This window comes from Gasterosteus aculeatus, chromosome 1 (assembly GCF_964276395.1).
Source record: "Gasterosteus aculeatus chromosome 1, fGasAcu3.hap1.1, whole genome shotgun sequence".
In the NCBI taxonomy this organism is placed as follows: Eukaryota; Metazoa; Chordata; class Actinopteri; order Perciformes; family Gasterosteidae; genus Gasterosteus; species Gasterosteus aculeatus.
In genome coordinates this window covers 2,698,749-2,710,875 of record NC_135688.1, presented here as the reverse complement: position 1 = coordinate 2,710,875, position 12,127 = coordinate 2,698,749, and the positions used below count along the sequence as shown (strand labels likewise).

General features: G+C 49.0%; 1 protein-coding gene across 1 annotated transcript; it reads right to left on the bottom strand.

The window, feature by feature from the left end:
* meis3 (myeloid ecotropic viral integration site 3) lies at nt 1-9,009 on the bottom strand. Its single transcript, XM_078107415.1, has 13 exons — nt 7,600-9,009; nt 7,048-7,142; nt 3,912-4,051; nt 3,468-3,642; nt 3,312-3,362; nt 3,174-3,224; nt 2,941-3,090; nt 2,695-2,803; nt 2,214-2,359; nt 1,600-1,676; nt 724-782; nt 536-619; nt 1-370 (listed from the first exon to the last, which is right to left on the bottom strand). The coding sequence occupies exons 2-13, from the start codon at nt 7,057-7,059 to the stop codon at nt 171-173; spliced, it is 1,254 nt and encodes a 417-aa protein (XP_077963541.1). The 5' UTR covers nt 7,060-7,142; nt 7,600-9,009; the 3' UTR covers nt 1-170.
* Between the last annotated feature and the right edge of the window lie 3,118 nt (nt 9,010-12,127).

Below are 12,127 nucleotides of genomic sequence, written 5' to 3'. Positions count from 1 at the left end.
TTTTTCCTTTTTTTTTTTTTAAATAGTGTCCATTAGGCGTCATTACACATACACAGCAGCTCACACACTCACACACATATCTCAACGCACACACACACACACACACACACACGTTCATTCAGTAATTTACCCCCACAAACGCGCTGCGACTCCCCCACCCCATCCGACCACTAGTGTGCGTGTATGTCCAGTCCCTGGGCGAGGAGCGGCTCTGCGGGGTGTGCGTGTGGTGGCGGGTGGAGCAGCATGGCCGGGTGGGGGTGGGGGCCCGGGTACGGGTGGAGGGAGGGACCCGGGTGGTGGGGGTAGCCCGGCTGGGGGAGCAGAGCGCCGGGGTAGTCGCCCTGCAGGGAGGACATCCCCTGGAGGCCTGGGTGGAGGGGGTGGAGGGGGTGGAGGAGATATATCTTTAAAGGTTTGACGTACTGAAAGCCGTGATCATGTTAATAAGCATTTAAAATGTGCACAAATGTTTTCAGTCCAGGTGCAAAAAGTTAAATACGGGTGAGTCTAATGACGTGACGGACTACCGTACCTGCTCGGAGCCCCAGGTGAGCCTGTCCGTCGAGGCCGTAGCCCCCGAGAGCCGCCCCCTCCGGGCTGTAAGGACCACCCTGACCTGTGGGACGACGCACACCACGTCAGACGCAAACATGCAACACACACACACACACACACGTATACACAGAGCTGTTTGCTGCTGACTGATTTATAAACACCGACCTGAGCGATTCGACTGGTCAATCATCGGCTGAACTATTCTCCTCCTGGCGTTGATGAACCTGCACGAGGGAGAGAGACATGAAGAGAGAGACATAAAGAGAGAGGGAGAGAGACATAAAGAGAGAGACATAAAGAGAGAGAGAGAGAGACATAAAGAGAGAGAGAGAGAGAGACGAGGACCCCATTAATGAAGAAAAAGGCTGAGCGGGGCCTGTTAACCTTTTCCATTTTACAACCACTTAACCCTTTCAGGGGGCAGAGTAAATCAACGTTAGGGCAGAGCAGGTATTGATTGCCTTGTGATAATTGATTGATCAGCAGTGAACGTGTGTGTGTGTGTGTGTGTTTGTGTGCTGCAGAAGGGGTGCAAATAAAAACAAGCCCGTTATCAAATATCTATTATCAAACCTGCAACGCAGGCTTCATGATTCGGTTTCGTTACGTGTTTCTGAGTTGGACATTACGAAAGCAGACAAATTGATCAGCTACATGGAACTGTGCCGTGTGCATGCGTGTGTTTCACACGTGTGCCTGGGGAGGGAATGGGGGCAGTAGACCATCTGACTATTGGATATTGACTGTTCCGTTTCATGGACATGGAGCGAGTGGATTTCACTGCGCTGCAGCTACAGGAGACACAAAATGCTGAGCGGGATGTTTTTTTTTTCCCACCTCGACACGATAAAACAGATCCTGGACCCTGAAAAGTCCCGTAAAAACGTCCATCTAACCGACATTTATTCACACACAGACACTTGTGATACCGACGTGGAAAGTTGACGCTGTACATTCAAACATGACAGCTTAACCGATTATTGACAATCCCCCCCCGGGGGGGCGGCGGGTATTGGTGTATTGATCGAGGGTTGCACTGACCAGTTGTTGACCTGTAGGATGGTCAGCCCCGTGTCCAGGGACAGCTGCTTCTTCTGCTCCTCGGACGGGTACGGGTGCTGGAGGGGGGGTGGGGTGGACACGGTCAGGAGGAGTCACAGCGCCGAGCTTTTTTCCTCATTAAAGAACGAATTCGGAGGGAAATCGGAGACGACCTTCCGGCCGCTGGCGCGGTTTGAACCTCAGTAAGCCCTCAATCTCGCTCTGTATTTATCTCTCGCTCACACACACACACACACACAGCGTAATAATTGGCGTGGAGCAACATTTGACCCGCCTCATTTAGCGGCTAATTACCTCGCCAACATTTACGCACTCCATTTCCACACGCTTCTGCAGCTATTCAATGGCGAGCATAGTCGCATAATCACTTAATCCCTTGATTTTTCACCTCATTTAATTGACCTCCATTATGCACTCGGCCCGGCTCTCTGTCTGTTCTTCTGTCGGCGACGTTTGGCTTCACGCTACATCTCCTCCTTCAGTAATTAGCCTCTCGCGCAGCGCAGCGCGCCTTCTTGTTATTAGGATAATCATTGTGCGAATTCAATATGTGCGCGTGTGACGATTTGACTTCTGCCGTCCGTCTCTCTCACCGACAGGTGCTGGAAGAGCCACGCTCGCATGATGTTGGTGGCCACTTTGGGGAAGATGCCCCTCTTCTTGTTGTTCCTCCGGTCCCTGTCGGAGTCGTCGTCGTCCCCCGTGCTGGGGGAGGCCCCTCCCCGGTCCAGCCCGTCGCCTGCAGGGACGCACGCACGCAGCGGATGTCAGGGTGAATGATACAAGGTCATACTCATCAGCGGATCTATTCGTGTTTTTTTGCAACAAAAAGGTACACGTTTTTGTCTTATTAAATTATTTATATAATAATTTAAAATTCAGTAATAATAGTAAAGTAGTAGTAGTACGTTTTGTATGTGTAAACTCAACAAAAATCAACATTAAAATTAATTCTACTTCAATAAACGGCAATAGTGATACATGATTAGCTAGTGAGATGCATTTAAATGTTCCTAATATTTAATACAGTGCAGTGTTTTCTCACAGTGTGTGTGCGTGTGTGTGTGTGCGTACCTGTGTCGCTACCGTTGTCTAATGTGCTGTGTGACGGCAGGCCGCAGGTACCCGGCGTTCCCAGTGGAGTAGTGGCACATTCATCCGGCTCCCGTAACCATGACGCGTTCTGCAGGAGGAGGAGAGGTGGAGAGGAGATCGGTTGGCGGAGTAACGGCGGGGGGGCGGAGAATGCAACACCATCACGCTACACTAGGAGGAGGAAGGGGGGGGGGTGTGGGGGGGGCTTAATGATGGATGTCCCACCTGCTCCGACAGACTGGTGCAGGATCCGGCGAAGTCCTCCATGTCGGACTTGGAGCCGCCCTCCCGGTCATCCAGGATGAGGTCCGTGGGCATTTTGCCCTTCAGACAGGTGATGTAGCGATGGCAGAAGTTATCACAGAGGTCGTGCACCTTCGGGAAAACACATTTAGGTTCAGATTCTCTTGTTGGTCATCATCAAAAAATGAATACGAACGTGCTTTCCTCCCACCAACCTTCTCCAGCTCCAGCAAGTGAAAGCGAAGAACCTGTATGGCCTGGATCATCTGTGGGGAGGAGAATGCGGGTCACTAAGCGCATATCCCACAATGCACGCCTGGAAAAAAGCGTCTTCATGTATTCTCATATCATACCAAGTTGTCGAGCTCGGGATTGGAAGAAAATATCGGCTTCTCTGATCTGATCTGCGGCAGAGAATTAGCAAATGATCACAAATCAGAAGAAAAAAAAAAAAAAAGGCTTTTCCTCGGTCGTCCGCGCTGCGATTGGCTCGCGCTGCCGTCACTCACCTGCTTGGCAAACGCGGCGATGTCGTCGTTGAAGGATTCGGAGGAGCAGACGTCGCTGTGGTTGGTCATTCCGGGGAGGTGGGAGGTGGCTGAGAGGGGGGCGGGGTCTCGAGGGGAGCAGGTGGCGAGCTCGCACTTTTCAAACACTAAGGCCAGTAGTGGAAACAGAGGGTGACTGCACACACACACACACACACACACACACATACAGTTAACATACTGAACATAAACACAGTAGCAGTTGACACAGTGTGCACACGATACAATAACAGAAGGTGAAACTTTATAGCACAGCATTTATGAAGCACGCAGCTGCAAACACCCCACATGCAGTCGGATATTCGATACACAAATAAAGGCGGCCCGTTAATCTGCTTCTAAAAGTGCAAATACAAAACAACTACGTCACCAAGCAAACCGCCGTCTGCACACGCGTGCACGTACCCGTAGATCTGGTCTTTGTGGTGTTTGAGGGAGTCGGGGATGGTGGGTCCGTAGTGTGGGGGAGGAAGGGGCCTGACGTCGTCCCCGTACCCCCCCAACGACATGCCCTCCGACCCCGAGTAGTGCACCAGCTCTTCATACTGAAACACAATTAGACGGAAAACATGAGACGCGTTGGACATCTGTCCCTGTCCCACATCAAATCTGCTTGTGATTTTATTAAGTCTGTCAGGGCGCTTCGGTGTTTTGTGTCCCAACTGCAGACTGACATTTAATGTCAGAACTGGAAAGTGTTGCGTGTGTGTGTGTGTGTGTGTGTGTGTGCAGATTAGGGCTGCAAGAAACATTTATCTTCATCACTGATTAATCTGACAATTATTTTCCTGATTAGTCGTTCTGTCTGTAGCTCTAAAAGCCACGTTGACATATTTCATTTGCTTGCTTTGTGTGACCAACCTTCCCGAACCCCAAAGAAGACGAGGAAAATAAGAACATATTTACATTCAATTCATTTCAGCCTTTTCCGCCGGTCTGTAATTGTTTCATCTCGTATACACAACATGTGCACATGTGTCAGTCGGAATGTGCAAAAAAAACACCTAAATAAAAAAGTTAACAAGTAAATGTTTCTAATGTTTATGGCTGTGTAGCTAAATTCTCCCCCCCGACTGTGTGTGTGTGTGTGTGCATTGATAGAAGTCAGGTTTAGTGCAGTGCTCAAGCTCCTTGTCGGTGCTTGAACGTCCCGTTTCCCTCACGAATGAGAGCGCTCTTTGTTCTGACGTCTGGTGTTTGAGGTTTGAGATCCACGGAGGGAGACGGCCGGCCTGTAGCTGCCGAGGTCGTCTCCTCTCTCCTCAACTCTTGACTAGACGGGAGCCGCGCTGAGACGTCCCTCACACACACTCTGACACACGCAGAGATACGGCTTCCCGTACACTCATGGCTCACTCCTTGGTTCACGTCTCCGAGGCAACGCCGCTCAGGTCAGCCGCTCTGCTTCTGTGCTCTTTCTGGGGGATTAAAGGGCCACCGGGATCACACAAGCGGGCGCCACCTGCTAGGTGACCTGGACACGTCTCACTTGTTATTTTAGCCAAGCTATAAAAATGTTGTTATCTGCTTGGTTTTCCTGTGGACACGAGTCCCCAAACAGGCTACGACAAGAAGCCGTGAGAGACAGCAGAGGTGCTGCAGAGACAGGGACTCTTTTCTTTTGGTTCTGTAAGATTTGCAGAAATTAAAACGACACTTGTATTGTATTATTATCATTATTATTATTATTATTATTCACACTTTAATAAATGGCTCATGGACACCAATAGAGAGAACAGCTTTGTTCATTTACAATGTAGTGGTGAGCCAGTACATAAGAGCGTTTATACACTCTCCATGTTGACCTCTGTGAATCTAATAAAACATAAATTAAATCAATCCTCGTGCACTGTCCTCCTGCCAAACCCTCTGCGGGACCCACGCCGGCCTCCGGACCCCACTTTGGGAACCACTGTCCTAAATGGCTTATCAAATTGTAGTATTCCCGAGTACCACATGGCCACCGGGATCACAGAAAGCACCTGCTCTGAGGCCCCGTCCCGGGACACCTTGTAGTTTTTATGGAGGCTGGCTATTAACACAATCACCGCTATCGGATTGCGCGTCTCCCTTTACGCACGGCGCCTATCGGGTTTCTGTGCGTCAAGCGGATCAAAGCGCACAAGCCGAGATGACAAATTCCGCGAATTTTCTGTGTAAAAAAAAAGGAAAAGTCAGGGAACTGGTAAACAGGCATCAGATGGCAGGACGACGAGTTTTAATGGTTTATTTAAAATGACGCCGAATCCTTGTTGGAGACTTAACAGCGCGTCTTTGGGCTCCTCGGCACAAACAAGAAAAAACATTTAGCGTTGTCGCATTATGTTTATATTGGACCGAAGCATTAGGGTCGATTCCGTAAGATGAGGAGGAAAAAATGAGGACGGAGTTCGTGTTTCAGACCCTCTTAAAAGTCCGATTTGAAAAAAACTTGGATGAGTTCATTTAACTGTGTTTGAAAGCGACGTTATATTTTGAAATAATGGCAATTATGAAACCAAAGCCTCTGTTTAACAATCAATCCACAATCTAAAGCGTCGTATTGTTCTCCTTCCGGAGCTTAATAAACAAACCTGAAACAACAACGTTGGAACAAACAAACCGAACTGCGCGTAACCGGATATGAACAACTTTTAAACGCAGCGTTTATACAGCAAAAGACAGAACAGTGCAATTTAAAGTTCATCCGCTTCTTCTATTTTTACATCCCAGAGGCTGCACAACGGATCCACTATGGACACGTACGTCAGTAATACAAGCAGAAAACGACTTGATTATTTATTTCACTTTAATTGGAAAAAAGCTGCCGGTCAGTTACCTCTCTGGTTCCCCTCCGCTGCTGCTCTGTTTTCACACAGCGGTGATGTTCCATCTCTAACTGCGCTCCTGCACTCACCGCCCGTCTGTTCTGTTCCTCCAACACCACCGTGAATCGGAATCACGTGGAAGCCGCGCTCGCCTACTTACCGAGCTGCAGAGCCGCATGTCCTCCCCTCTGCATGACCTACACCACTCTAACCCGTAATGTGCCATTATAACGCCTGACTGACATTGCACAATACAATTATTTTTAGGGGAGGATGACATATTAGATACAAACAACGGACCCCGGTGAAGCGTTTTAAGGGCTTTGCCGATGCACGTTACAAAAATCACAAAAAGCACCTCCGCTGACGTGCACGCGCCCTCGTGGATTAGGGCGCATGCACGGAAAGTTATTTCTTTGCAGCGCGATTTAAAAAAATAAAATAAAAAAAAGCTCTTGCAAATAAACGTTTGACAAACATTTGAGAATAGTTTCTGCTTTATAAAAGAAGGGACCCTTTGCTGTTGTTTTCCCTGCTAACAGCCGACAGACCACTAGTCTGTTTCAGTGGGCCTTGTGTTTTGGCTGCAGCACCCAACCAGCAGAGCAAAGATATGCTCACATTAACGTGCCTTTTCTAATGACCTCTTCTCTGTGGCAAATACACAACACGGTGTCCAAACCATTGTCACACGCACGGTGCATATATCGTTATATGTGGAGAAGCAGACCTACCCTCTTCTCCATGCGACTCGACAGCCAGTCCAACGCCGGAGACGATGACGTGCTGCTCGGCTAGTCCAGCGAGCTTTGCTCCCTTCTTCTGTTTCCTGCAGATAAAAGTACAAATGTTTTTTTTTTTGTTATTGTTTTTTTGTTTGTTGTCATTTTGATTAATAACACAAAGATTGTAAACGCGAATAAAAATATGCAAAACATTATATGGAATGAACAAAAACACGAGGCTGAAAACAGTCCAGACCTGCTTCGTTTATGTTTGTGTGTGTGTGTGTGTGTGTGTGTGTGAGTGTTTACTCCGAGCCCTTTGCGTTTTAAATTACAACATTATGATGTGACGGGAGACATTTTATGGACGTTAATATCCATGTCGGCGCTCTTTGTCGATGTGAGCTTAATGCTTTGAAATGCACTCAGCGCCAATAAAACGCTTTAATAAAGCGCGCAGCCTTTAAATGCTGGATGGCGGTGAGCACACACACACACACACACACACACACACACACGCACACACAACAAGGCTCCGGTAAATGGTGTAAAATGTCCCACCGAGTCGCGTAGTATCCAGTCCTGCTCGGGAGGGGGGGGCCGTGTCCGGTGTAGTCCAGAGCCCCGGTGCGAGGGAACGAGCAGCGGTCTCCTGCAGCGCGTCGCCTCCGCCTGGTGCGCCTCTCGCTGCGGCTCGCCGCGCGTCGGGGTGCAGGGTGCGGGGAAAGGGGAGGGGGGGGGGGACGCGGGCGGGATGCTCGGTGCAGACGGACAGCGTCGCTTTCCCCCTTTTTTTTTGGCTCCTTGTGCTCGCGGTCCGCGCAGCGTATACGGCGACGGGCTGCAAAATGTCACGGCCGGGGAGGGAGAGATGGTGTTTTCTGTCTCGGGAGGAGGAGATGAAGAAGAAGAAGAAGGAGGAGTGGTGATGGTGATGGTGGTGGTGGAGAGCGGGGAGGTTTCGGAGGGTCAAAACGCGACGGGATCTCTCCCCCCCCCTCCTCCCCCTCCTCCCTCCTTTACTCCTCCTCCTTATCACGCACACAAATGCCAAAGAAGAAGAAGAAGAAGAAGAAGAAGAAGAAGGAGACCCCCTCGGTCGTTTTATCTCGGCCTTCCTCCCAGCTGAGCTCACTCCTCCATCCTCCTCCGCCATCTCTCTCCATCCCAGCCGCCGCAGCTGCGCTGTAATCTCGGGATAACTCGGGAGGATAATCGCGCTAACTCTCGCTGCGGCGGCTCGGAGGATGTTAAACAGTCCGTTCAACTCCGAACAGCCAGTTAAAGGGACAATGCCAGATATTTAACACTACACGCACGTAATATGCTCTATTCATATACAGCAATATGTATTTCTATCAAATATGTCATCTGTCCTAAAAATTAAATCCAATTACACGTGAATTGCCCGTTTGAACGCGATCAGCAAGAGGAAAAGGAGCAATCAAAGTCCTCCCGTTTGTTGTTGTTGTTGTTGTTGTTGTTGTTGTTGTTGGTTTCCTCTGAAGGGTAATTGCAGTAAAATACAAATAGTTGTAATTCTCCTCCGTCTCCTAAAAAAGTCTTAAGCGTGCAGGAATGAAGCCGCTGATAGATTTTAAAGTGCTTTATTGTTTTTGTCAGTCAGCTGCGACTCAACCTTTTGACGGAGCCCAAATGTCCCCCTTTGTCTCCCTTTTGTTGATTGGGATGCGTGACAAAAGAAAGCTTTGGTCGTGAGAAAGTTTAATTCTAATCAAAGAGAGAGGAAAATAGGGGGGGGGGGGGGGGGGCTTTCACGTAACGGTGGAACAGCTAAAACTCCCAGTGTTGTGTTGTAAATGTCACCTAAGTAACATAATAATTATTCAAAACGTTCCCCTTTCCCGGGTCCCGCTGCGAGGGGGGCCAACAGGCGGCCGCACTTCAATCAGCGGCCGGTCGGGGCGGGCGGCTCCGCGGGCGGCGTGCGGTTTGACCCGCGGGGGCCCCGCAGCCGTCCGTGCGGCCGGGGGTCTCTTTTTAAACTCTGCATGGTGCTGCTTTCCCGCAGGGGTGATCACAGCAACCCCCCCCCCCCCCCCTCCACACACACACATACACACACACACACACACACACACCTACAGCCACGAAGCGGCGTCAAAGCGCTGGAGGTCTGATGAGACGCTGCGCATCATCTGAGGAGCGCGCGTCACCTTCCGGGTCCCTCTTTTCTCTGCGTGCAAAAACGTGTTCAATCCACAAATTACCGGCTATTTAAATGTTATTGAGAGTGTTTATCTTCAGGCCACTTTAGCTCGGACCATAAATCGTGTCTCTCTGTAACATTTATCTGACAGACTATTATCTAAACATGCAGATTGAGCTCATTTACATTACAAGGCACTGAAGGATCTGTCATCTTCATCACATCTCCCTGTGTTCTCTGCTCTTATGCACTGCATGTAAATGACACCCCTATTTTAACACAACACGTGTTGTTGGCTGAGAACACACATGTCCCAAAGAAGACACACAAATGTCACGTGGTGTGTCACCCAAATAAAGATTCAGTTCAAATATTGCCATCGCATATAAATCACCTTTAAGTAGGATACAAAGTAAAATGAGTTAAACTACATCACAGAAGAGCTTTGTCAAACAAATAATGTAAATCGCTTTTCTTTAAGTGTTCTTTTATCAATTCACAACACTTTAGTTTTGTTTTGTGGGTCTGTTATCTGATTACTGTTAGCACACAGCGCTGCGCTCCCAAATCCCCAAAGGAGGTCGTGGAGTTCAGTTTGTTCAGAAGACATCAGAGAGTCACGGGGGTCAACGTCACGACGGAGACACAACTCACTCATAGTGTGTCAATGCCTTTGTGGCAAAAACACCCAATCTAGATAATTTAATTTAATCTTATTTATAACAATCGCTTAAGATCATTTCTGTTTGTCACCATGCAAAGAATTGTCTGCTGCGAAGAGTTATCACATCAATACTTTCCCGTAGACTGGGGTCAGTTTTTATCATTGTTAACATTTAAACCGGGATCCACTGTACATCCCAAAAAAAAAAACATTATATGCTTCAACAAAAAGGATTTTAATAATATTTTCCTTATTGCATTATAACCCGTCGCTCCCCCCCCCCCCCCCCCTCCCCTCTATTGGACCTCTCCTCTTTCCACCAGTGAAGCACGTTCCCCGGCATGTCGAGGCTGCTGCAGTTATTTGTCACTCGCTGTCGAGGCTCAAGCGCTCGCTCCTCTGCACCCAGCGAGGTCTGTGGAGTTTGTGCGCCCGGACTAGCAACGTGTGTCTGTGTGCGCGTCGCTCTGTACGCTCGCTTACTTGTTCGCGGCCTGCTGTGGGCTCCGAGCCGGGCCTCGCTGCAGGCGGAACAACAAGGGCAGCGTGTGCACAACTGTGGATTTTTACCTGACACGTGTGGTAATATCATACAATGCAGAATAGATTGCAAACAAAAAATGGAAGACTGCTGCCCCCACTTTGCCCCCCACAAAGTTTAGTTTACGCGATTCCACCAGAGAGAGAGAGAGAGAGAGATGGAGGGAGGTAGAAGGCCACCCAGCCTTGTTGACTTCAGTGACTCCACCATTAAGAAAATATGGCTGCCGTGACCTCTGGCACAACACATCAGAGAGCTGTGACCCTCTGCGCCGCCTGCACGAGAGAGAGGGGAGGGAAGTGAAGGGAGTAAAGAAACGCGAGGGGTAGTCCAGGGGGTGCGGAGTGCATTTTTACGAGCCTTTGCCTCTCCAGTTTCTGGGTCGTCTAGCCGCTTAGACATAAATCCCCCCCCCCCCACCCCCCACCCCGAACCTCCTCCCTCCCCGACATTCATCTCTCTGCTCTCGTGTTCTTTTTTTAAAAGTTTTTCCTGCAGTTTTTCTCAGTTCCTCCGAGGTCATTCCTCTTCCTTTACCTGTAGGCGCCGCTCAGCATCCTTCCCCTCCCCCCTTTTCTCCATCTCTTTTTGTTTAAACCAACACTACCTTTCTCCCTTCTGTTATTCTCTCCCCCCCCCACCCCACCCCTCCCTCCCTTACCCCCTTCTTATAGATGGAGATTAACTGGGGGAGTGCAGCACCATCCGTCCTCCTGACTGTTTGTTGTTAAGGAGATGGATGGAGGCTCCCTCTGCCAGCCCCACGCAGCCGCAATTACACCAGCCGCCATGATGGATGGAGGGGATGGAAAGGGGTGGTGGGCGGGGGAGTGGGGGTGGGGGGGGTTGCAGCGAGGGAGATACAGAGAGGAGCATCTATCACGCCCCTTAATCTACCTGTCACTGCTAGGGCTTGGGTGGAGATGCGGGAGAGGAGGGGGAGGATGGGGGAGGGGGGGGGGGGGTCATTCTATCTGCTGGTCAAAGGTTTAATTATTTTCTTTACTCTGAATTTCTTTCTGGAGAATTAGGCCTCCAAGTACTGACTCATTAAATGCCTTGATCACTTCAATGGATTTCCAGCAGCTTATTGGATTCTGTTGAAAGTATTGTAGGTTTGTGTGTGTGTGTGTGTGTGTGTGTGTGTGTGTGTGTGTGTGTGTGTGTGTGTATTAGGGGATGCTGATGGAGCCGCTGGCTACAGAAACAATAAAAACATAATGTCAACGGTCAGTTTCCTTTTAAGGACTTAATGTATTATTCTGTTAATGCAAAACCAACATGGAGAACAGTGTTTCATACACAAGTACACCGTCTATGTGGCTTCACCTCTAAAGCTAAATATGAATATGTACCGAAAAGGCTTCAGCGTCATAAGATTCTGTCCTTTCCATATTTGCAGCAGTGCACGTTTCACATGTAGAAACATTGTTTGCAGACCTCATTATAACACATACTTATCCCCACTGCATTAGCATGCAAACAACTGGATAGCGCGCACACACACACACACACACACATTCACTCTAAGTGTTTCTTCCTTCCATCTGTAGCGATTGCCTCTGCACTCCTCCTCACTGAGCAGCATCTCTCCTCCTCGTACCTGTTGAAGGTACCACGTTACCATCTTCCAAATCTACATACATTACTTGTAATGCTCCTTCATTTTTCCCCACAATGCTACAGAAATATTATCAAAAGTAATCTGAGGTCT

Bases quoted from the DNA above. Each gene is read 5' to 3' on its own strand.
- meis3 (XM_078107415.1), bottom strand. The intron at 3,363-3,467 runs GTGAGTGACGGC...TCTCTGCCGCAG, and splicing joins TCGCCGCGTTTGCCAAGCAG to ATCAGATCAGAGAAGCCGAT. The intron at 620-723 runs GTCGGTGTTTAT...GTCGTCCCACAG, and splicing joins TGACCAGTCGAATCGCTCAG to GTCAGGGTGGTCCTTACAGC.